We start from the raw sequence: 25554 nt of genomic DNA on the forward strand, positions 1-25554 counted from the left end.
AAACAGCGCTAATAATGTTTAAGGTTAAGCAGGTCCTCTTGCTTGGTCCTAAGATACAAGAGGCTTCGTTATAATGTTGAGTGTTTGTTTAGCATTAGTAGGTGCCAATGGCAAGTCCACCACTACACCACTTCTGTTTCACGTTTCCTGAAGCTGTTCATCATAGATCTAACAGGGTTAGGTTCATTCTCTAAGTCTTTCACGGTTTTATTTTTTGCACAGCAGCAACAGTCAAGCAGCTCATATAAGAAAGCTAGCACCACCAAACATACTACAGTAAATATAAATATGACCAGAATGACAAAGCAGGCAGTGTTCCAGTTGTCATGGAAAGGGTAAATCTTCTGCACTTGAAAACCAAGGTACTGGTAGATGGATGTAGTTTCATTCCAGCGACTGTTGTTGAAGTTTTCCATGTTTGGAGAGTCCTGTGGGTTCTGTGACTGCTTCAGCTCTACATGTTAAACACAAACAGAAAATTAAAGCTGTTTATTTTTTTTTGTTTCAAAAGTTGCCTTTTTTTTTTCCTCCAGCCAATAATAATAGACCTACTCTGTTAAGTAAATAGCTTGATGCTTCTCTGTGTACGGAGTTTTAAACAAAGACTTTCAGCTAAGGCTGTGTTTCTTTCAGTCATTTCAAATAAAACAAAGTTTGACCATAGTTTCTTACACTGGTGTAGTGGTTCTTTCTGTATTTCAAAACTGATGTGCTGTCACTTAATGCCATATTAGTTCATTTCTAATTAAGACTATAATTCTTTGGCCAGAATTCAGAGCTTTCTTAGATATGCACAAGAATGTGTGTGTATCTCCTGGAACTCTTTTACTTAAAAAGAACAGTTTTCCTCTAAGAAAAAGTCAAAAACCCAGTTGACTTTTGGTTAGAGAAATATTACTAGAAGTGAGCATGGGTTGTGCAGACACAATTCTGTGGATCTCTTAACCATTGTTAGGGGAGTGGGAACAAGCTGATGGATTGCATGCACTCTCCCTCCTGTTCTTGTCACCTCTCTGATTAAAACATCATGTTGGCACCAGTGTTGATCATCAGTAACATTAACTAGGGCTTGCTGACTACTTTTCAGACACTGATTTCAAATTCTAATTGACAGAACTCTAGTTAACATTAATCATGGTTAGAACTGGAGCTTATGGAGCTTCATGGTTAAGAAATTCCTATCGTTATGTTTTCTTGGTTTTTGAAACGCACTTTTGGATGCTTCCTTCTTGAATGGTTTAGAACCCTGTGCGTCTTATCTGAGACCTTTATTACAATATAAAATGTCTTCGGGGACACAGCACTCACAGTGATATTACTGGATTGATTTTGCCACTCATTTGGCTTTAAGTTTGGAAACTGCAGCAGTTTCATAAGCAACAACTTAGCACCAAAATCAGAGGTACTTCTTCTAGTGAAAGTCCTTTGAGCACCAGATAATTCAAAAAATTCCTTGGAATGTTGACAATTTATTGGAAACCTTGTAATAAAAATTGTCAGCTTTTCAATGAGCAAAACTCTTTTCAAATGAGTTCTATCATATGTTTTATTATCTCATGAGTTAATTCCTACAGATCTGTTTTTAGGCTGTACAGAATTTGAGAGATACAAACAGAAAAACTCCTCTGTTTTGAGACAGTCATATTCTTAATTGTCTCACTTTTTTTGTATTCCTTTGCGTATTGAACTCTTCTTTACATCCTAGGGTTAGAGCTAATGAGAAAAATGTTAAGCGAGTATCAATTAGCAACTTGAAATCCAACATCATTTTCTCAGTCATTGAAAGAGTACCTATGAATTCTTAAGGAGAAGAGGGCAGTTACTGGGAGGAAAAAAAATCCCACCCCTTCTTGCCTAGGAAGGCAAGAATGGATACGGAACAGGGTGAATCCCCTAAGTTCGCACAGAAGTTCAATTTATTTGCAGGAGGCAGGCTTCTGTTGGGTTCCACCGCTTCCAGGTCCCCTCTTGAAGACAGGGACTGGGCAAAATGGACAAACTCCATCCAACTACTACACCAGTAAAGGGTATCACTCCACCACTATCATACGCCATGGAAAGGATCTAAGACAGTGCCTTTGGGATGCCATTACATTGGGACCTTTTCCAACACTGTTGTAGCTCTGCCACTTCATCCCAAATGGACAGGAAATGCCATGGACACTGGTCCTCAGGACTTCCTCTGCCCAATAATTGTTGAAAATGTGCCAGCAGATGCCATGGCTAACATTTAAAATTTCCTTTCTAGTAGTAGAGGAGGGCATCCATATTACATTCATAGATTGGCTTAAAGCAATCCCAGGCTGCAGTCTAGCCAGGGTCCAGCCAGCTACCCTTGTCCAGATATCCTATTCAACTCAGGAGAAACATTATATAGGTCTTACCCCTGAGATAAAGCAACACCCAAGGTTAGGCGCCCTTCCCCTCTATAGAAGAGGGAACAGCAATGCCAGATCATGCACCTATTTCATGGAGACGAATCAGGGAATTATTTGCTATTACACCAGGGGAGTACAGCCACTTTTATAGTTTCCAGTTCTGTTGTGTGTGTGAGAGAGAGAGTGCAGTAGATCCCCCAGAATGGAAATGAACCTCACTTCTGAGGACAGATTCCCAAAAGGCCACAGAAGCTCTCTCCTATAGCCAGCATGTCTAGATCCCAAACAGAGTTGGTGACCATCTCCAAGGAAAAGAAAATCTCCACAATAGGTTGTACCCAGCTCTTGGTTCCAAGTGATACTTCTCAGAGGCCAGAGCAATTTGCGTTTCTTTGTGGGACATAGCTGATGCCTTCATGAACTTTAACAATGAAATACTTTAAGAGGAGGATATGGAGAGGGACAAACCAATGCAGAGCAGGCTCCCCCCCCCCCCCCAGTAATGCTGTCTTAGATTCTTAGCCAGAGCCAAGGTTAGCCAAGAGGTTGAACAGAATTCTATACAAGTGGAATACCTGAAGGGGAGACTTTGGCTCATTCACCAGATGCTGGATGTAGCAAACTAATCCCTGAACGAATGTATCATTACAGCCAACTTTGTGAGACTAAAGATAGACCTGTTCATATCCCACCAAACAAGTTCTTTAACTGCTTCGGTTGCCACAAGATTCTGGAGGGAAGGGGGAAGGGACGAGGAGTAGAAATTATCAGTGGATTGTGGATAGACGGTTAGCATGAGCTCCTGTGCATATTTTCCTTACTTGTATCTCAGAAGCCATATGGAAGATTCAAGAGTAGCAGGTGGAAATAATCCTGTCTGAGAAGACTATGCTTCTTGTATCTTGTGAGTCTTTCAGTCATTAGTTCTTGCTCTCTACTAAGTGTTCTATACAGCTTTGTTCAGGGTCCTGTATTGCATCCAAACCCATGGATGTTGCATTGAGCTGCCTGACATCTTGGTGGGACATACACACAACCTATGGTTACTTGAACAGGTTTTTTAGGTAGATACCCTCTTTTTTAGGACCACTTTCTGAGTGTTACTGCCACTAGAGATGGCTGTTGAAGTGGGTGGCTTCCTCTACTGTTGTCTCTGCAAATAGCAAGAGATGTTTCCAGTTGATGCTGCCTCCATCCTTGGTCAACCCCTGCCCCTTTTGAAGAGCTGGGGCAAGTCATCCCTACTTTTGGCAGGGTGGGTCAGACCGAAAAGTGTCATGCAGTTCCCAGCATAGTAGAGCCAAGTATTGCATGTTGTATGATGACACGTCACCAGTACTACTAATTGAAAAGCACTACTTTAGACACATTTGGTATCTAGATGCCTTTCAGCTGACTGTTTCTACAGTATTGCCTGAAAAATGTTCATTTTAATTGTCAGAAAACTGATTTACATTGCAGAGGCCCTGCCCTTTATGATGGTCTTGATCACAAATTCGGCACCCTACACAGACAAGTGTCTGCTTTGGCTGTCATCCTAGAGCAGTGGTTTCCAATCTTTAGGAGCCTGCGGACCACTGAGGCAAACACTGGAATTGTGGACCACATGCAACCCCTTCCATCCCCACCACACAAAAAAATACAATTCAATTTGGTAGTCTGTGGGGGAGCACTTGGCAAGACATTGGAAATGCCAGCAGTGGGGGGTGGGTCCATTCTCCGCCATCTCTGATGTTCCATGGGGAACTATCTCGTCGCATGAGTGATCCTCCACAGACTACCAGAAAGGGTGAAGAATGGACCCTCCCACAGCTGGCACTTCAGTAAGCTTTGGACCACCAGAGAGGGCAGAGAACAGACTACCTACAGCTATAGCTGACATTTCAGTGGTCCATGAGGGATCACTCTCTTGTTGGGACACTGGAAGTGATAAAAGATGATCATCTTTTTTTTCCTGAGACCTTGGGGACCACTTCTCAGGGTCTCATGGACCACCTGTGGTCCCCAGACCAAGGTTGGGAACCACTGTCCTAGAGGAAGCTACTTCAAATTTTGCCTTGAACCTGAGATCTGAAGTTTTTAAAGAACAGTTTTCCTCCTTAGCCTTCCTCCAGCACCCAGCGTGCCCACCTGGAACCTAATCAATGGTCCCCAACTGTGGCTTGGCCTTCCTTTGAATCCCTTGATATTACACCTCTGAAATTTATGGCACTGAAGATGGTGTTCTTAGTTGCTACTCACTGGGTAGCTAAGTGAAGGACCCTGTCTGTGGATAAACAATTCTGCATTCCAGAGGTCGGCTTTCTGTGTGGCAGAGGAACTAATTCTTTTATCCATGACTGACCTCTTCATGGGAAAGGGAATGACTCAACTTGACATCTGTAGAGCTCTTTAATAACAACAACAACAACAACAACAGTATTTTTATACCGCTTTTCAATGAAAAGTTCACAAAGCGGTTTACAGAGGAAATGAAATGAAATGACTAACAGCTCCCTGTCCCAAAAGGGCTCACAATCTAAAAAGATGCAAAAGAATACCAGCAGAGAGCCACTAGAAAAGACACTGCTAGGGTGAGGAGGGCCAGTTACTCTCCCTCTGCTAAATAAAAGAGGAGCAACCACTTGAAAAAGTGCCTCTTACCCAGTTAGCAGTTTTGCCTTTTAAAAGTCTGGCTTCCTTGGAGGAATTGCTTTGGGAAGGCACTGCTTTGTCCCATGCATCCAGCTGCTTACAGATGCCAAAAGACATGTTGGTGCACTATGTGAAAGGTGTGGTGATCTCTGCATTTTGGAAGAGAGTCCTGCTGGAGGAGATATGCAGGATGACCCACAATTCATATCTTCACAAGATCTCAGTGAAGGTGAACCGTATATTAGGGGTTCTTCAAAAGGATCTAGACTCCCAGGTAAAGCACTCCTAAGGGAATATTGCCAGTAGCCCCTAGGAATTTATTTCCCTAATATTTGCTTTTCAACATTCTGACACTAATCTCCCCTCAAATTCTAGATTTATGATCTTGAGGAGATGATCCTGGATGAACTTAGTGACAACTGCTGACTTCAGCATTTGTTGATATGCATTATTTTTATAAAACCTAAAGAATTTTTTCCCCAAATCTGTTGTAATTGTTCTGGTAGTGTCCGTATATTGTTACCTGCCTTTCACCCATAGGTTTGAAGGGCTTACAAAAAAGACAAAAGCAATGGAAAAACAATACTGTACAATAAAGCTCAAGGATAGCAATCTGTTGTATGTTTGGAAAAATTCTGTGGTGGAGTATGTACATAGGCAACCTAGTGGGAAGACATTGAAAGGGTAAAGTTTTAGCACAGTGGTGACAAACATAAGGCCTGTGGGCTGGATAAACTCCCCCCCCCCCAATGATAATTGGGTCCTCCCAGCACCACCATCAGCTGCTGAGCTGCTAAGTGCACAATCCTAACCAGGTCTACTCAGATATAAGTCCTATTGTGTTCATCAGGACTTACTCCCAGGAAAGTGAGGTTAGAATTGCAGCCTAAGTGATGTATCTACAGAAGCAGAAATACTGAAAGGGCAGCCCTGGAAGAGTTCTATTATCATGCAGGCCACCCTTTCAACAGCTTCACTTCTGCTGAAATGTCACTGCTGAAAGGTTGGCCTGCATGATAATTGGGCTCTCCCAGTATCACTGTCTCAGCAGCTCTGCTTCTGCTGAGACACTGGGAGGATAGAAGGCAAGGAACAGTATGGGGGAAGAGGTAGATCAAGAGGAGTGAGAAAGTGACAAGCTGCTAAGGTTCTGGGATAGGCCAGTTATCAGGCAGGACACCCTTTCAGCAGTGCTGCTTCTGTTGAGGCGTCATTTAGCAGAGCACCTCTCAACTGCTGAGCTAAGAAGTGGCACCTTGGCAGAAGAAGTGCTACTGAAGGGCAGCCCGCACGGTAATTGGGCTCCCCCATATCTTGAAAATATGATGATTTGCATATTTTCTCTTCTGTCATTTGCCAGCTAATGAGTTCCTAAGTAAGAAAAATGTGCTTATTTCTGGTCATCACCTGCTTAATTATGTCAATTACTGCTAAATGACATCATGCCTTCAGCAGGCACCATGAATGCTGTTTGGCCTGCTGTATGAAACAGGTTTGACACCCCTAGTTTAGCATGTTAGTGATAATATTGCTTAAAAAAAAAAGTTCATCTGTGGTGTAGAAAGGCAGTGGTCCAATGTTTTAGCATGATGCCATCTTTTGATGTTTTATGCCGGAAGGCTTGTTTTTCTGGCCTTTTCTTGGCTGGATTTCTGTTGGTAATTAAGAAGCTATATTGTACTTGTGGGGTAATTTGTTCATTTAAAATTTTCTGTGCACAGAAAATGTTAACATAAGAAAGAGCTGGGTTGAATGGTGGTGTTTGGAAAGCATCTCCATTACCTTAATTTGATCATTTTAATGTTTAAGTATGGCCTATTAAATGCTTTAAGATCTCAAGACAGGAGAGAAAAAGAAGCAAAAAACCAAAACCCCATAAGAATTACGGCATTTGGCTTTTTTTTAACTCTAGTCCTGTCCAATAATATTGTAGGTGAAGGCAACAGAGACCCCACTTTCCTTGACCATGTTGTGCCTGTACCCCGTAGTGGTGGACGTGAGGTACAGTGGAGGAGCTTAAGCCAGGCCCGCTTTTAGCTGCAGGATTTGATGTACTATATATCTTTTTGGGTGATGAATATATAATATCATTGATACATAGCTAAATAGAGTCAGGGTGTATTTTTCTACTGTTATAGAGGTAATGTTCAATGCTAAATTAGCCAGATTATGAAAGCTGATTTGAAAAGGCGTGATGGTGATAGTTGGAGTTACAGAATATGCTGAGCAGAATAAACAGCCTGCATTACTAAAGAAACTTGCCTGGTCTATTATACAGAAGAACAATTACCTGTCAAGTACATTCCTGGGAAAGGAATCCTTGAATATTAAAAATCCGGATACACCTGTCAATTATTCCTTTTTGTTTAACCAGCCTGGAGGAATCAACAGTCTAAAGTGTCCTTTGGGGGTCTGACCTAAAATATGTTGAAACTGCATTTTATTTTTTTTTGAAGAGGTGGAGTGTGTTAGTATTGTGTGTCTACTTAAAAAAAAATTGAATCAGATGAATTCTGATTATCTGGTAGTGGAATTGTATAATGTTTAATAATTTTGTTGTTAACCCTTATTTGGTCTGTATGTGTGAAATCAAAACTTTATAATGAAGAGAATGAGGTATTTTCTATGAAGAGCATGATTGTGACAGAAAAAAACAGAATTGTTCTTATAGTGGAGGATTAGATCCAGTAAAAAGTGATATTCAGAGCTGCTGCTGATACTTAATGAGCTATCAAAGCTAAAATCACTAAATGGATACCTGTCCCACAGTGGCACTGATCAGGTTCACAAAAGACATACATATATATGTCTGTGCTGGCAATTATACTTTGTTGAAAAGGTGGAGTGTGTTGGAAGGGGTTCATGTTGTTAACTTGCAGTCAGAATTTTTTTAAAATTGCTTTTACAATCAGATTAATCATGCATTTTTTATATATCCATACAATCGGTTGTAGTTAAACATTTCTAGGATGTTAGGAGTTGTCTGTGAATATGTTAAAAATTGCTTTCTGTGTGGCTTATAGCAATGAAATCTTATTTAGCTGTATAAAGCACATGACTTGCAAAGTAGGTTCTCAGGATTGTGTTAAAAAAATTCTGTAAGGAATCCTATGACAATTCACAGTAAGATCCAGAATCTTGTATTGGTTGATTAAGCTGACAACCCATGCTTACTCAGCCATAGCCCCACTCATTTCAGTAGGGGCTTACTCCCAAGTAAGTGTGCATAGAATTATAGTTCAAAGCGTAATTAACATTTAAACTGATAACAGTCCCATGGATTTCATTTCAACTGTTTTCATGTTAACATGTCACATACTCGGAGAGGTACAATAACTAAGGGTTAAGGGTTAAAACTAGTATGAGGCTGCAATCCTATATATATGTACCTGGAAGTAAGCCCCACTGAAAGTAGTGGGACTTTCTTCTGAGTAAACTTGCATAGGCTTGCACTGTAAGGGACCAATTTTGTGGATTTCATTAAAAGCATTTTTGGGTGCAGTTTAGCTATTTGTTTAAATTTGGGGACTTGAAAATCCTGCTTCTGCATTTAATAATATATTAGTTTTTTTAGCTTACAAAATGAATTAGTAGGTCATACAGCATCTAAAAGATTTTACTGAAAGAAAATTATCTGGGTGTGTTGGGCTCCCTGTAAGATGGATGGTCATCAATTCTTCATGAATGCACAGATGGTAAGATTCTCTATTAGCACAGCTGAAGCTCTGCATTTAAGCAGCATTCGATCGAGCTTCAGATGTAAGAGAAACTATGCTGTTTAGGATTTTTATTTTTTAAGGTAGGATTCAGATAAGGCACATCCAGATTTTTTAAAATCACTGTTTTTCTTTTAGCTAATATTTGTAAGACAATTAAAAAGGTACAGACCTACCTCTTTTCAGAAAGGATGCTGGCACAGTGCTGATCTGCTGTTTAAGACAGCCTCTGGTTCAGCTAAGATGGAGCTTTGCTTCTATTGGCTGAAGCAGAAAGCCGCTGACAACTTCCTTTGTGCTCATTTGCATCAGACCCCCTACCCAAGGAAAAAATCATTCATAAATTTGAAATGTTTTTGTGAGATAGCAAACCAGATCTTTTTCTTTTTTTCCCCAGGAGCCCCTTTGCCAGTGAAATATATTTAGAAATAATGTGGCTTTGTGTGCTTTTACCCTGATCTGGCAACGGCCTGAGCATGGCATTTGTCATTTGTCGTGTTAATGCCTTCAGGTTTCTTTGTTCTTAATAGTATATTATGCTGCTGTGCACTTAACCATAATGATCAGGATCTGCATTACTGGCTTTGATCTAATTCTGTGTTTTTTGTACTTGAAAATTTATACACCTTTTGTTTTTCTGTTCTGTTTTGTGAACCATTTATGGCATGGACACCCTTGAAGGCAGGGAAATTGCAGCAATGGCTTGTAATTTGCCTCCATGAGATTGTTTTCTGTTGTCATTTTCTGACTTTTCTGACATTTTCTGCATAACTGTGGTAGGCAAGGAAATCATAGTTATGGGAAGAATTACAATGTGCCTTGAGTTCTTGACATTGTGTTTAGATTTTATTTATTTAAAATATTTGTAGACAGTCTTTCCAGTAGCTCAGCGAATCTAACAAAGGATCAAGCACAAAAACCGCATCTACAAGAACGTTATAAAAAATAATCCAAAAGCAGAACAGCTGCAGGAAAATTGGAAAATCAGGTTTTATCATTATTTTCAAAGATATTTGGGAGAGAAGACAAAGTTCTGTTTCAGTGGAACACTCTAACATCAAGAAAAAGGTATTTCTTCTCTGACAACTCTGGCCAAAAGTGATTTCGCAACAGCAGTATGAAGTAGATTTTGCAGTTCATTTTGCCTTGACTTTCAGTACAAGGAGAATAGGGAACTTCTTTGTTTCAGTTCAGACAAGTTAAGCTTTCATTTTACTTTAAAAGAGTAAAACTGGGCCAATCTGAAATGAAGCAAATATAATTTTTTGATTTTTAGTTTTTCTTCTCTCATGACATTTTTGTCAGAAATAAATATTAAAAATGATGATTATAAGCAGTTTTTAAAATAACATTCCCTTTTCCCGAATGCCAGTTAGATATCCTTTCCCATTTTTTGGACATAGTTGTAAATGACTGGCAACAAAATGAAGCTGAATACTTTGTGTGGAAGCAAATGGAAATTTGATGACATCCTGCATTTTCATGCCTAGCAAGGCAGTACAATTGTATGATTTTCCAAGTCAATATCTGTCTAAAATCTATTTCTCTGACTCATCAGTGGTTGTGTGTAAATCAGTAGTTGTGGTACAGTTGTTCATGGCTTTTTGTATGATGGTGAGATTATTCTAGTAATGGTATTGGTGGCACATGAATCTAGGTTTACCTGTTTAGGCTTTTAGTGAATGATTTTGTGAATTTGCCCATAGGTCAGGGGCTCATAGCGCTAGAGTTAAGGTTAAGGGGCTGAACGTGTGAATACTACAAAATTTTGAAGTACAACTAAAGAGTAGTACTTTGGGGGACGGGACTGTATGGTCAGATGGCCAACTGCTGGTTCATTTTTAAGTTGGCCAAGTGCTATCCTGATTTAGGGCTACTGGAGGAATTTGTGGTTTAATCACTGTTTAGAGTTGGGGGCATGTGACCCTTTGCAAGTTAGGCAATTCCAAGGAATAAAATCAATTTTAGTGTTTACTGGGAAGTATGTAAGCAATAAGCTAATTGGTCCTACCCACATGGGTGTTTAATTCATGCACACTTCCCCATTCATGCTCTGTGGAAGGCCCGAGGCTCCAATCCAGTAATGTCTAAATATCTAGATCAGCTCATTAACACCAAAGCTATCAAGTTTTACAAAACTCAAAGTGTGACACCATTTCCAAATACTGTAGATGTCATTTAAAGTAACCCACATTACATTAATTGAAGAAAATTGCTCCTGTGATAGTGAATTGCGTTTTATAAAACACAACATTTCTGAGGATGCTACAGCACCTGCAGGATTATGTGACTTCCTGCTAGATATTGTTGGTAGCTTTCTGTTTGTGGTTATAGTAACATCATATATCACTGACATCTGAATTCCAAAATAAAAGTCCCACAGTGAATTTCCTGTTATCTTTCTTTACAGACCACAACAATGGATCTTTTAACTTGAAAGCTCTTTCTGGAGGCTCTGGTTACAAATTTGGAGTCCTTGCGAAAATAGTGAATTATATGAAGGTATTGTCATTTTATTTCAGGTGTTCATATAATTGCTGTGTAAGATGCAAATGTTGTTTATCTTAATTCTGGCAGTAGTGTTAGTAACAGGAAAAATGGTTAGATGCAAAACTAAATTGCATTCAGGTCTAGCTTCACTGATTAGAGAGAGTATATTATTTTCCTAGCTGGAATCTATTGTTTTCTATATAACGTTTTGGAGTGGAAGATGGGAGACGGTTTCCAGTCCAGCCCTAACCTGAAAGCTTCTCTTTGAGCAGAAAACACCTGGCCACACCTGGCATTGTGCAAAGATCAGTCATGAATTTACAGTGACAGTTGGTGAATTGGGAATCTCATATCCCAGGTAAAACAATGGTAGAAATAAAAAGATGGGATTTTGTCTATAAACCCCTCACAGGTTTAAATTTATTGTCAGTTAAAAGAGCTATCTCTGAGGAATGAACTGGCAAAAATGCAGGTGAGCCAGTTTAAAATTGCTAATGGACCATGCCAACAATTTATATCAGTCCTCCAAATGTGCAGCATTGGAACTGGGTTTTAGACGTTCCTTTGCTTGCATAGTCATAAATATTAAATACTAATTGAGAAGGTGCCTTATTCTTATATCGACACAGTACTTGAAATATAAGTAGCCTGTTATTCCTCTGTGACTTCATTGTTTACAGTATATAAAAATATTATAATGACTAACACTTGGCTCAGAATCATAATGCTATGCTAGTGAATTTACAATGCGACTGTTATTCATCAGAATTTATAAATACCTTAGTTCAGTAGTTCTCAAGCTTTTTAGAGACCCTAGAGGCTGCTGCCTGATTTATCAATGCCAAGGGGTGTGGCAATAATGGTGATTGGGCTGCAGTTCTCTTCTCTCCCCCCCCCCCCCAAGTAGCAGTTTGTTTAACCCTGGATGCACATAGCCTAATCTGCCCTGTCAGGTTCGCAAACCACCAAAAATTGGGTCACAACCCACTGGTGGATCCCAGACCCACAGTTTGAGAACTGGTACCTTAGTTTATTCTCAGTTTGAATAGTTTACAAAGGCTGGGGGCTGGGTAGTTCTGTAGCTAATTATTCCTATTCACTCGGTTTTAATCCTGTCCACGCAGTGGCTACATTCAGATGGCACAATTTTCTAATCCTCCAAACTATGATTTGGGGGATTCACAATGAGCCCTGTTGTGCCCTCTTAATATTGTCTATTTGGCTGAAGAGAACATTTATGATCACTTTTGCTATATCAAACTGTGTGGGTCTCTTGTTGAAAGTGAAGAGCTAAACCACACTGAGCTAAACCACACTGTATAGTCTGGGCACTTTAGGCAGAAAGCCCATTCAAGTTGCATGGTATGCTGATGTTGCAACTCAGAGTGGATCTTCCTGCCCAGGTATGTACTTTCACAGGTTTAGGTAAACTCACTTTTGGCAAAAAGACCTCTCTGTGTTGCATAGGGAGATAGCTTCATGGTACAGGGTAATTGGAGCTACTGCCAAGCTCCAATAAGGTGGCCATGACATAGGTATCCTCTCTCAACAACCTCCCACCCCAAACTAGGTGTTGACTTTTTTTCCCTTAGGCACCATTTCAGATTTTCAAAGGGGTAGGGAATCCTGTGCGAAAATCCAAAGGCTAGCAACTGAATTCCTCTAATGGAATTCCTCTAAAGGGCAGGAGGTCTGGTCTAGAGGGTAGAAGCTCTGTTAGCCCGAAGATAACATCAGAAGGTCGCCAGTTCGAGGACACCGGCTGCTCCCTAAATGGCTGAGAATGGCGAGACCTTGAAGCAGCTGACAAGCCGAGCTGAGTGATTCCACCTGCTCTTGGTATGAGCAAGAAGCATCTTGGCTGCCCTCCATGTGAGAGATGGAGCTGCTTGTCAGCCTGTGTGGGAGAAATGGAGGCCAGAAGTGAGACCAAACCAGGAAGATACATTCTGGAACGTTGCTGGTTCTTGAAAGAGAGAACCTCTATGATTGTAAAAATCCCCTTGAGGGATTTAGAAACGCCTGCCTATGTAAACCGCCTTGAATAAAGTGAGAGGAGTAATCCGATGACCAGAAAGGCGGTATATAAATACCTAGTTGTTGTTGTTGTTAATGGCAGTGCAGTGTCACTGCAAAGCCGATATAACACATTTGTGACATCACACTGTCATGTTCGTATGTATCATTCTGAACGTGTACATGCTAATGCAGATCATCTAAGGACTGGCTTGTCACATGGGCAGAACAAGAATACAGTGTGGGAGGTAAATTGTTGAAGCTATTATGCTGTATATTGGGTCTTTAACTACAATTATTTTCGTACAAATGTCATTGCAGAGCTTCAGCGTGTAGTTCATATAATTTTAAGTGGAAAAAGAACCATAATGGTGATTATTTCTTTTCCCCAGACACGGCATCAGCGTGGGGATACACACCCATTAACGCTAGAAGAAATTTTGGATGAAACGCAGCATCTAGATATTGGATTGAAGCAGAAGCAATGGCTAATGAGTGAGGTAACAAAAGCAGCTATTCAGACTTCTGTTATAGGACCAGTTCAAAGAATGTTTACAGATATCTAGTATTGATAGGTTGCTTATAAGAAACAATTATAAACAACAATCAAGAATTACGATTTGCTTTCATGCATAGAGCTTCATTGTGGTATCAGTGGAGACCAACTTGCCAAGAGGTAATAAGCTTGTTGGTTGATGACTGTAGCTTCAGCTGATTTATATTTAAATTTTATGTAACTTTTAATATGCATTTTCCCCCAAGAAACTTCTTTTCTAAAATAGATTATATGGGAGTGCATCATCTGAAGGAAGTGTGAAAAACCTCTAACATACACTTGTATGTTAAAAAATATTAACATACACTTGTTAATATTAACAATGCATATTTGCAGAATAGATTCTGATATCATGGCACATTTAAAAATTGGAAGCGCAGTGCATTTTTGTGCTAAAATTAAATCCTTGATAGTTTAAGAGTGAATGATGCAAATGCTTTTAATTTAATAGACAATGAATAAGGCTGAAATCTTGCACCTACCTAGCTGGGAGTTTCATTAAACTCTCTGAGGATTACTTCTGGGGTTTATATGCATAGGATCCACTGTTAGCTAACTTAGCAAAATATCTTTAAAAATTACCCTTTTCCAAGAGTGCCAGTGTGAATGATGAGCTTGAAGCTGTGTGTGTATAACAGGGCAAAGTGAGGAAACATTGTTGACAAAGTCAGTATTGACAATCGGATTCTTGTGTGTGGTATTTTTATATACCAAACACTGATCCTGCCAATTCTTCAGTATGCATCAGAAACACGGACTCTGCTCAGATCAGACATGTACAAGCTCAAGGTCTTCCAAATGCAATGCTTGAGTCAGATCCTAGGTGTCTCTCTTTGTGATCGCCATCATAATCTACCATCAGTCAAAGAACAAATCCAGAAATGCAGACTACAATGGTTTGGCCACATCTGCAGAATGAACACCAGTTGGCTGCCACAGCAACCTCCCTACTGGAGGGTTCAACAGCTAGCACCAAAAAAAAGTGTATCACACACAGTTGGCCATTGAAGACACTAGAAACATTGCCAACAATTGCAGAGAGTGGAAGCATGTCACAAATGACACACAGATTCCAGCAGCACCTACAAGCAGCGTATTGGTTGAGAGGACGACCTGCTCCCCAAGCGCTGGCTATAATTCTTTAAAGATTTTAATATGGTTTATGGTGAACGTGGCTGTTATAATGGAAAGAACAGATGCAATACTAACCCTTTTTAGTTTTTACTGAAAATATATTTTGGGAGTTCATAAACTGATCAGATTCTGCCTCCATCAGTTCATATTCCACAACTCCCATGCCGAGAAGCAGAGATGCTGCAGAATACCCTCAGGGGACCACCAGCGTTTCTGCATGGTTATTAAAAGTTGAACCCGAAACGACCCATTTAGAAACATAGCTGGCAGTTTCCTCTGGAGAAGGAGACAGATAATTCCGCTAGATATCCTTATCATGAGTGACTGAATGATCCGGTTTTACCTCTGATTCAGAGACATGGCACAGGGCCCAATCCTATCCAACTTTCCATCACCGGTGCAGTCGCAATGCAGCCCCAGGTAAGAGGAGGCATTTGTGACTGCCTCCCCACCACAAGATGCAGTGCATGCCCCATTGGCACAGTTGCACCGGCACTGGAAAATTGGATAGGGTTTGGCTCACAGACACTTAACCCCAGGAAGGAATGATTGGAAATGAATCTCATTGGAGGGGGTACTTTGGGCCTATAATTTTTTGAAACACTGGAACACAATTATCTTGTACTATGTAGAAATCTCTGGTTTAGAAAAATATATTTATGACCAATACATTTCCTCTTCCATAAGTTGAGAACTTATATTTGTGTTACAGGCCCTTGTCAACAATCCCAAAATAGAAGTTGTAGATGGAAAATATGCTTTCAAGCCTAAGTATAATTTGAAAGATAAAAAGGCTCTACTCCGGCTTTTGGATAAACATGATCAGCGAGGGTTGGGAGGGATACTTTTGGAAGATATTGAAGAAGGATTGCCCAATGCACAGAAAGCCATAAAGGTAAACACAACTCATAGTTTTGTATTATAGGAATTTGTTACCCTTATTGCTTCTACAAAGCAGACATGTTAATTGTTTATGTATGCAAATTGCATTTCAATAATAGGCTGCAATCCAGATAGACTTGTGTACCATCCATACAGATATCCAGGTTTTCCTGAGGGGTAAATGCTGAAAAAAAAAATACTACTAATAAATAAATAAACCATCTTCACAAAACCCCCAAACTGTTACTTCAACTTTCCTGAATTTAAAAAGCATTTTGGACTTTGGATGGAAGCGCTCTTCAAAAGAAAAAAATGAAAAAGAGGAATATGCACTTGTGCCATTTTCCTCTAGCAATCTGGTAGATCTGTGCAGCAACTTTTGAGAAGAAATCTCTCAAAAAAATTGAACTGTGTGCATTTCTCTCTGAATTGTAGCCATATTATTAATGCTAGTAACCCTTGTTGTCTTTATGTACCTTAATAGATTTTAAAGTATCCATTTTATGGGGGCAGGGAACCTATGCTGAGAAATACTTCAGCTTGTAGTTAAGAAAGATTGGAATTTTGACCTCTTGTTTCTAAGACCACACTACTACTTTTCATAGCTAAGCTAGTGGGTTAGTGTGCACAATCCCTTATACACAGAATGAAATTGAATTGAGAAAGAATGAATTTAGATATTTTGTTTGTTCAGTTCAACCATGCTCCATTCCAAAGGCTTTTGGCAATACTGTATACACAATATTGAAAAATATACAGTAAAAAAGGAGAAATCCCCAGATATTTATTTTTAGAACAATTAAACAGCTTCCAAGCTCTGGCAGATGTTTTGAGAGCCACTTGTTACGAATTTTATGTTTGGGTGCTGAGGGGTGGGCCATATTATCTTTCTTCTTGCCTCTGCAATATATTTTAAATTTCAAATATAGTACCACTCTTCTGTCTTTCACTTGCAAGAGAAAAGATAATTGGAATGTCAAGGAGAAATCATGTGTTACCTCTCAAAAATTATTTGTTATATTAAAGTCCAAGATAACTTTGCCCAGCCATTTGCAAAATATTTGTAACAATCTGTATGTTATGTTAGTTATGTAACAGTTCTAAATAGATTAACTGTAGGCCTCCTCTAGCTTCCGATTCCAAAGGGGCTTCAGTTCTTCCCTCACAGACATGTTCCCTTGAAAAGAATTTCGAAGTGCTGATGTGAACAGTACTTAAGTATCTTTTGTATTTGTGTGTGCATTTGAGGCTTTAGGGGACCAGATCCTCTTCATTACACGACCTGATAAGAAGAAAATTCTTTTCTACAATGATAAGAGCTGTCAGTTTACAGTGGATGAAGGTTGGTTTTCTCATTAAAGTTCACTGTTCCAATATTTAAAATGCGAAAGTCATCTAGCATCTACATTCTGGAGCCTAAAATACTAAGCATGCCTATTTTGTAAATTTGTTGGACACTGAGGATGTTGGAATGGTGGTACGTTTTCAAAGTCTAGGGTTCTTCAGGCTGCCTGACTTAAACCATAGAGTTCCCTTCTTATGAAAGATCAATGGACAGTCAAACAAAATTTGACAGACTGAATTTGAACAGGGGTAAATCTTAAAATTGGGCTAATGGTAGGTCCCCAGTATCTGCATCCCCATTTTCAATGGAGCAGAGGATCTGGAATGGAACCCCCGTGGATACCGGGGCATGGCTGTAGAGTAGGGGTTCTTGGACTCCTTGGGAGTAAAAATCCTGAGTCTTGACAGGGGAGGGCGGAATACAGTGATGCTATCCACAGGATCGTGCTGCTGTCAAGGAGGCCAGGGGCTTTCTTTTACTTACAAGACTCTGCAGCAGCCTGCCCAGGGTGCAGGAAGCCCCGTAGAAACATCCACATTCTCCCCAAGAGAATGTAAAAATAACTATTGTGACCCACTTCCAGTTTGTGATCACAAAACCAAAAGTGGGTTGCTGTCATTATTGGGGAGCCCTGCAGACGGCTCTTATGTGGGGCTCTCCACAACCCTGGCAGGCTGCTGCAGAGTCTTGTATGTAAAAGTGAGCCCCTGGTTCTCCCGACAGCGGCACAATCCTGAGATCACATTGTTGTATTCTGCCCTCTCCACCCCTTAAGGGGATGAAGGCAGAGGTCCTCAGTCTTGGGCGTCGCAGCACCCCAGTTTGAGGACCTCTGCTGTAGAGTATTGTGTTAGGAAAGTAAGAGGATTCTTAATTCAGTCTGTAGGTGGCAGCATAAGCTCACATTTGCTTGCTCTGATTAATAATACAGTATTGTGTTTACCTCTTATTTTCAAATCTAGGTGTACTTGTTGCTTGTAGCTTTTATAAGCTATCTGTTTTTTAATGCTTTATTTATTTTATGTATTTATTTGAAACCTCATGGAAATGGCAAGCCTATCATTCTGACAGGGCTAAATAGTCATCATTTTTCTAGGACGGGTGGGGCCACCCCACCCCTGCTCACTCCGACTGTGACTGGAGCTGTATTCCGGTTGCAACCAGAGGGGAATTCTGAGGGCTGGGCATGCCACGCACAGCATCCCTAGCTCTCAGAATGACGTTTTGAGGCCTCATAAGGCCTTGAAAGATCACTTCTGGGTTTTTGGAAAAAGCCCCCAAACCTTTTGCAAGCAGGGTCAGCACTTTCAAAGTTTTACTGCACCCAGAAATGTCATAATTGAAATGTTGTACATCTTGTATAAATAAGCCAAAGCCTAATGATGAGCATACAGTTTTCAAGATCCTAGAAATAAAAACTGTCTTTGTAAGAAAGTATTTACCAATACCACTGCCTGAACAAAGAGTGTTGTAATGAATCAGCATTGTGGGCAGGATGTACAACATTTCAATTATGACATTTCTGGGTGCAGTAAAACTTTGAAAGTATTAAAGTATAAAAGTATTAAAAGTTATTAAAGTATTAAAGTATAAGGAAACACTACATACATCATGGCAAAAAATGTCTACCACAGCTGCATTTGTATGAATGGAGGAGAAATATTACCACACTATTACATCAAAACTACTGGCATATTTGGTGTACATGGGAATACCTAGAAAGATTTCCTGGCTCTGTGTTCTTAGGGGTTTATTTATGGGTTGCGAGCTGGGCCTGTTGACAGGCACTATCTAGCTTAATGACTCTGGAATGAAGGGAAGTGGAATTGTACCAGTCACAGTCTTGATAAAGGCATTCCAGGAAAGCACTTAAAACAAGATATAGAGGCAGGCTGTGTGCAGGTTATCTGGTTGTTGCCTTTCTTTGAAGCTTTGGGCCTCTTCCTCATTTTCAGTGCCCTGTCGACTTGGCAGCTTTTTACTTTTGAAGTGTTTGGGAGGGTTTTTGTTTTGTTTTGAAAAGCCAGTATTAATGGAGTAATGTTTAAGGCCTGGTAGATAACATGCTGAAACGTCTGCTTTAGTTGCTCATCTTGGGCCCAAACTAGTTGTTACGGAGAATGTGTGATTATTGCTGCTAGAGTCCGTATCTCCCCAGTAATTTCTTGGAAAATAATGCACAGGAGGATATTGTGCTTCAGTGTTTCCTGGCTCTGCTGTCCCTCGTTGACTGCAGTTTGTGGGAACTCCAAATGTTGGTTTGATGTGTGTTGGCTTTTGCTAGATGTTACAGAGAGACTTGGGAGAAGCTAGTGGTAGCAGTTATTTAGCCCTGGCCTGAGTACATTTAAGTATGCTGGGTGCTGGACTTTTAGTACCAGTCATCCAGATATATTGAACTGATGCATGTCTACTCAGGAGTACATTCAGTGAGATTGTTCCCTGTAACATTGTCTGATTCCCTACAGGGCAGCTTTGTCTGTATGATAATGGGGGAGCCCCCAGAATATGTGTATGTCCCCTGAAAGAGGGCATTCTGCACTCAACTATGGGCCAGGAATGTGCAATACAGACCTATCCACCCCACCCATTGCTACAATATCAGAGCTTTCCCACATGTAGTCGTTCCAGGATGTTCAGAATCACTGATACTATTTACCTCCTCACACCAATTTTTCACTGTGTAGGTACTTGCACAGCATAATTGTGGATGCAATGAGGACTTCCTGTTTGTTCAGTGCCATGCTCAATTAGTGCACTATTTTTGGCATTTTAGAGTTTCAAAAACTTTGGAGGAGTGTTCCTGTGGATTCCATGGACGAAGAGAAGATAGAAGAATATTTGAAACGGCAGGGCATTTCTTCTATGCAGGAGGCAGGACCAAAGAAAAAAGTAAGTGGCAGGCTTGCACAAGCCATTCACTACTTCTGCTTGCTTTGTTTTGTTCTAGTATTGAGAGTCAATTAACAGGTACTGTGGACAGAATTAATGTATATAATCTGTATTGAGTGGAGCCACTTGTAGATTTTAATATCACCAGAAAAGACATCAATTGCTATTTTATAAGTGCATTTGGTGTTTGTGACCCATGAGAAACTGAGGTTACAAGACAATGCCCAGTATCAGTCTGAGTAAGTAGTAAATGAGTAGTAAATTGCTCACCCATCTTTCTTTCTGCACCTATCACTGGGCCTGCTTGCTTAGGAGGTGCCAGTGTCCAAACAGCTTCCACAGTTTGATCCTTTTATGTAACATCTGCCACCTCTGATAAGTAGTGGAGCATAAATAGAGTTCTCATCTGCTGCTTCTTGCCTTGGACCTGGCAGGCTTCCAAGCTATAGTCAGCCTGTTGCACACTGCCCTCCCAACTACATGTGCATTTGAAGTATAGCTGCATATGCTTCTCTGTCCCGTTTCCCCCCCCCCCCCGCCTTTTAAGAGGAGTTGTCCTGCCATTCTGGAAGTTGTCTCAATGCAATAATAGCTTCTTTATTTTTTAAAAAAAAGCATTTCTGGAAGGAGCACTGCTGTGCGACTTCCTTTTCAGGCTATGGACACACTGAAGAATCTGACTCCTCTCTGTCTCAGACTGTGCATGCAGCTGCCTGGCTTCTTGAGCCAGACTAGACATTACAAGAGAAACAGAAGTTCCCAACTCCATGTTTTCCAATGCTATTGTGGGCGGGGGGAGGCATCTGAGGGGAAGCTTGTAGAGGAGGAGGTTTGTAACCCTTTCCCCACCTGCTGATTCTCCTCTGCAAATACCTAAATAGACTAGGGTCTGAAACCATAAGTGATCCCAGTTAAGACAATGCATTTACTGAGATAATGTCTAGCGGTCAGTTGTCTATCTTTAAAGTGCTACAGGTCCTCTGAGACTAGAATAGGGAGCAGTTGTAAGTTGCACAAACGTTCAGGTCAGCCTGCCCCATGATGACCACAGGAGAGAGTTGAGTTGGCAGACCACATGACTGGTGGCATTTCTCCCTTTTAAAGGACATGCAGAGTGCCAGTTGTGCGTGAGGTTACTATAGCATGATTATCAATTCAAGAGTGGCAAACACAGAGCTACAATAGTGTCCATGGGAGTGGTGCTGCCTTCTGTTCTTCCTTTCTCTGGGTTCTATGCTTACAGTAGATACTAGCCACTTGTTTCTAAACCTCTCCGTGCAACCATGAAAGCAAGAAACTTGGTTGATTTTAAAATGAGAGGTTGAATATCTTAGAATGTTAGGTTGTACCAGATATGCTGTGCTTTTGCAGTAATGTATAGACATGATGAATACATGCAATGTAAAGCAGACTGTTTTCTTAAAAATCCAGTCTGTCTTGGAAAAGTAATTTTTGAGCACAAGCTAAAAAGAAACACCGTAATGTTTATCATGGGACTGGTTGTGCACATGCTTTATTACTGCCACATCTCTATTGCTCATAAGTCACTTTTGGGAAGATTTGGCCACCTTCTGGACAGGGGGCATAGTGTTGTGCTTCTACACATCTTTGTGTGTTTATTGTGCTTGTTGTTCACTGTACATGAGATGCTTCATTTTGTGTGATGCACTGACATCATGTAGCCTGAGGGGTTATGGTTAGGACGGCTACTAGAAGAGCTTGTTTGCTTGCTTGTGGGGATAATTCTGGAAACTTAAGTAGCCTGATCAGACAGGAGGAATATAGTAGGCTCAAAATGGGGCATTTGGTTCCTTCACATAAACAGTATTCATTGTAATAAAAAAAATGATGCATGCACATTGCTAACTGAAACTGCCATTATGAAGCAGTACATTCTTGCTTTTAAAGCTTGCCTTCTCTTTATAGATACTGTGTTCCCATGATAAAGCTTTATTGGTGGTAGTTCATGTTTGCCATTTCGCATAAGTACTTTAATCATGGGGATTGAACTTCTGTTGAACATTTAAGAATGCACACTGCACTGTGTTTCTACTTTTTAAGAGTGGTTTCTATATTTGAGCAGTATTTTTGTATGCTTAATCACAGAGAAAGAGAAAGCAAGCACAGTTTTAATCAGGCATGATTAATGCATGGAATTCATTGAAACAAGATGTGTTTATGGCCACCAATTTAGATTGTTTTTCAGAAGGATTAAGAAAATTCATGGAGGATTAAGCCCTCCACAGCTACTACCTGTGACAGCTGAAGACAGTAACTCCTGTGTTCATCAGTAGTGCTTTTCCAATGATCAGAAGTTGAGTTCAGCCCTCGGGGGGAGAAGTTGCACTTGTTTGATGCTTGTGCATCTGGGTGCAGTACTCGCTTCTATCTACCCAGCAGTCTTTGGAAGCAGTTCCAAGATTGGTGTGACTGATTCAAGAGACTGGCTATTCTAAATAAGCTGTCAAGACAGTCAGAAAAGGCTTTTATGGCTAAGAGGTCATTTTATGCTGCCAGCCTTTCTGAAATCTGCTGCTGTTCAACATTTTATTGTTGCTGCTGTCATTTTATTGATATTTTCTTTTTCTTAAGTGTGCCCCACTTGGAGAACAATAGTTGAAAAGCTGGCTATAAATTTACCAAATAACTAGAACAAACCATGAGCTTTTCAGAGGCATTCACCTTGCTACTGTTCTGTGACTAAATGCTGGGTGAGATGGGCCTTTGAGCTGACCCCTCAAGACCATTTTTAATGGCTTCGTTGTTTGTTTTTATTCAAGCTGACTGTATTCATTCATTGTTTTCCCTTTTAGGCTCCTATTCAGAGAAGAAAGAAGCCTGCTTCTCAGAAGAAGAGGCGCTTCAAGACTCACAATGATCATTTGGCCGGAGTATTGAAGGATTACTCCGATGTGGTTCCAGGCAAATAGTGCGCCTTTTGGACTGAACTATTATGAGCTTTGATGCAGGTGCTCGATAGCTCTGAAAGGACAAGTGTCCTGTACATAATGTGATGTGGTTCTTCCCTCTCCTGGCCCTCAGCAGCCAAAACGAAACCAGTCTGGAGAGCAGAGAAAAACTGTTCGTCAATACTTCCTTTATTGGCTAATGTGAACTCGGATCAGAGCTGTTCACTGTCAGTAAGCCATTGGTATTGGGGTAAAATATTTTCAGCATGTAATGCCAAGGTTCTTGTGCAGCATTTAAATATTCTTTGAACTGGGGTGTGTGGGTATTTTCTTTTATTCATTGGGGGATGACTTGGAGATAAAACTATTTGTTTTACCTATGTCAAGGCAACATGTTTATAATAAAAATCATACTAGAAAGTTGTGGTCTTTCTTTATGGGTATGTATCTCCTTGCTTATCAGTTGCATTGCATTTAAAATAGTTTGCTTTATGGCAGGAATAGCAAGAAAGCAAGAGAGCAGATGGTAGGGAACATTTTTTAGTGTGAAAATACAATTTTAATGTATTTAATTTAATTTTCAATTTTTAAATTCATTTAATTTTTTCCACACAATAGTGCTAGCCATTAATTTCTGTTGTGCTTCCACTGAAATTATGAACCTTATGGAGTGATGGCATTTGTCAGTCATTGTACCAACATACAACATGGTCTCTGTTGTGAAGAAGCAGCTCAGATCCCAGGCAGAATATCTGAAAGCACTTTCTTGAAAACACTGTTATATTTAATACAATGTGAAGTCATCATCATAAACAAAACTACTTTGATTTAAATCCTAGTAGTAGGAGGCAAAACATTAGGTGTGAACAGCTTTAATCAACCGCAGCCTATCAGCCCAAACATTGTTCATTTCAATGTCTCAGAATTATTTTGGAAACAAAATCTCTTGAAACTGGCAGGGCCTCTTTCTGATTGAACAGTGCTATAGCTTGCAGCCTTAGGTTCAAGTGGTGTAGCACAAGGTGTCAATGGGGGACAGAAAGGTTTTTCCAAGGACCTGAGGGCCACCTGCGTTCTGTGTCTAAAAATTGCTGATTCATTTATTTGCTTAAAAGTTATATCCCACCTTTCTTCAAAAGAACTCAAAGCAAGTTGCAACAAATTAGAACATCAAAATAGTATATATAAGCAATGTCTACGCCCACACATGGCTTAACAGAGCCCAAAGGGAAGCTACAAAGTTTTCACTGCTACAGTTGGAACAAAACTGACAAAGCAACCAGGCTCCAAAGCCTGCTACAACAAAGCAGTCTTCAGAATTTTTCTTGAAGGTTCACAAGGACTGATTTTGGTGGGCTTCTCTTAAGAGTTGCAAGAGCCATTGCAACCTAGATAAGATACATATAGCAAGGCCATTCAGGTGATCTTCGAATATGGAGAAGTTCACACTGGATATACGGTGACTGAAGCATGCTGTGCCCAGGCCATTTAGGGCTTCATAGGGGAAAACCAGCATCTTGAATTGTGCCAGGAAGCAAAGCTGAATGCAGGTGTAATGTGTAGTCTCCAGCTAGCATTATTTAGAAGAGTAGCAACCACAAATTGAGTAATTATTTTATTTTATCAGGTTGGGGCTAGAAATAGAAATCCATTGGGTGCTGCTCTACAAAGTGGTATAACCAAAGAGTAATTTTGTTTCTTCCCCTGATATTTAGGGGGGAGGGGGAGAAGGAAGGAAATACCAGCAGGATTTTGCATGGTTGCCTAAGAGAACTGACATGAAGCGGTTTGTAGTGTGTTTGATCTATAATTCATCACAATCCTTCCAGGCTTTTAGAGAAAGGAGGAGAAAAAGGCATCTGAGCTTAGACAAATGGGGTAAAGAATGCCCATTTGGCTTTTCCTGTCGCTTCCTATAAGTGCAGGCAGATGGTGGCAGGACACAGGGGAGTGCTGGGCTCTTGATACCTGCTGATGGAAAGGGATTCGAAGGTAGGGATAACTGTGGCGAAAGTGATGGCAGTGACATCCAATTACTTCCAGCTTTGTGGCTCGCATTCAGGTAGTAGCTAATGTGCAGGACTGGATTCCTTAGCATGCTGTTGCCTAGAGAGGGAAAATAGTTATTTTTCAACAATGCATCTTCAATCAAATTGTTAGAATTTCTTTATCTACTACTGGCAATGCCAGGTAGCCCTGGTGTTACGTGAAAATCCCCTTTTTCCTTAGTTGTGATTTTATATCTGGTTATGTTACTAAAACTTCATGCAGGCCACACTTCTCCCAGCACACTTTTCCAAAAAACTCTGGTCAAGTCACAAGCTCATGGTTACAAAATTCACATATTATAGGAAGAAGTCTGGCATAGTAAATCATTGTTTAAGTGTCTCCTATTCATTGTATTGTTTTAACCCAGTCCCCTACATTACTGTATTCATTGTATTGTTTAACTCAATCACTGCTTAAGTACCGTATGCAAAATTGAAATGCCTTCCTGGGTTGCCCATTCATTGTATTGTTTAAGTTCCCCCAGCTAGGAAGCCAGCCATTAGACCCCATTGAATTTTGCTGATAAGGGACATCCTGATCTTTTCAATGTTTA

General features: G+C 40.3%; 2 protein-coding genes across 2 annotated transcripts in view; one reads left to right on the forward strand and one right to left on the reverse strand.

The window, feature by feature from the left end:
• The window catches only part of GTF2E2 (general transcription factor IIE subunit 2), a 29179-nt gene extending 5807 nt beyond the window's left edge, over window positions 1-23372 (forward strand). The window contains exons 3-8 of the mRNA XM_066616016.1: window positions 11139-11230; window positions 13627-13734; window positions 15637-15819; window positions 17055-17148; window positions 19928-20043; window positions 22857-23372. Of these exons, the coding sequence (XP_066472113.1) occupies window positions 11139-11230; window positions 13627-13734; window positions 15637-15819; window positions 17055-17148; window positions 19928-20043; window positions 22857-22973 (710 nt within the window). The 3' untranslated portion in view covers window positions 22974-23372. The remainder of the gene's footprint in view (window positions 1-11138; window positions 11231-13626; window positions 13735-15636; window positions 15820-17054; window positions 17149-19927; window positions 20044-22856) is intronic.
• SMIM18 (small integral membrane protein 18) lies at window positions 123-24960 on the reverse strand. The gene is made up of 2 exons (XM_066616017.1): window positions 24921-24960; window positions 123-454 (listed from the first exon to the last, which is right to left on the reverse strand). The coding sequence occupies exon 2, from the start codon at window positions 414-416 to the stop codon at window positions 123-125; it is 294 nt and encodes a 97-aa protein (XP_066472114.1). The 5' UTR covers window positions 417-454; window positions 24921-24960.
• Window positions 24961-25554: the final 594 nt, after the last annotated feature.

Source organism: Tiliqua scincoides, chromosome 2 (assembly GCF_035046505.1).
Source record: "Tiliqua scincoides isolate rTilSci1 chromosome 2, rTilSci1.hap2, whole genome shotgun sequence".
Taxonomy (NCBI): domain Eukaryota; kingdom Metazoa; phylum Chordata; class Lepidosauria; order Squamata; family Scincidae; genus Tiliqua; species Tiliqua scincoides.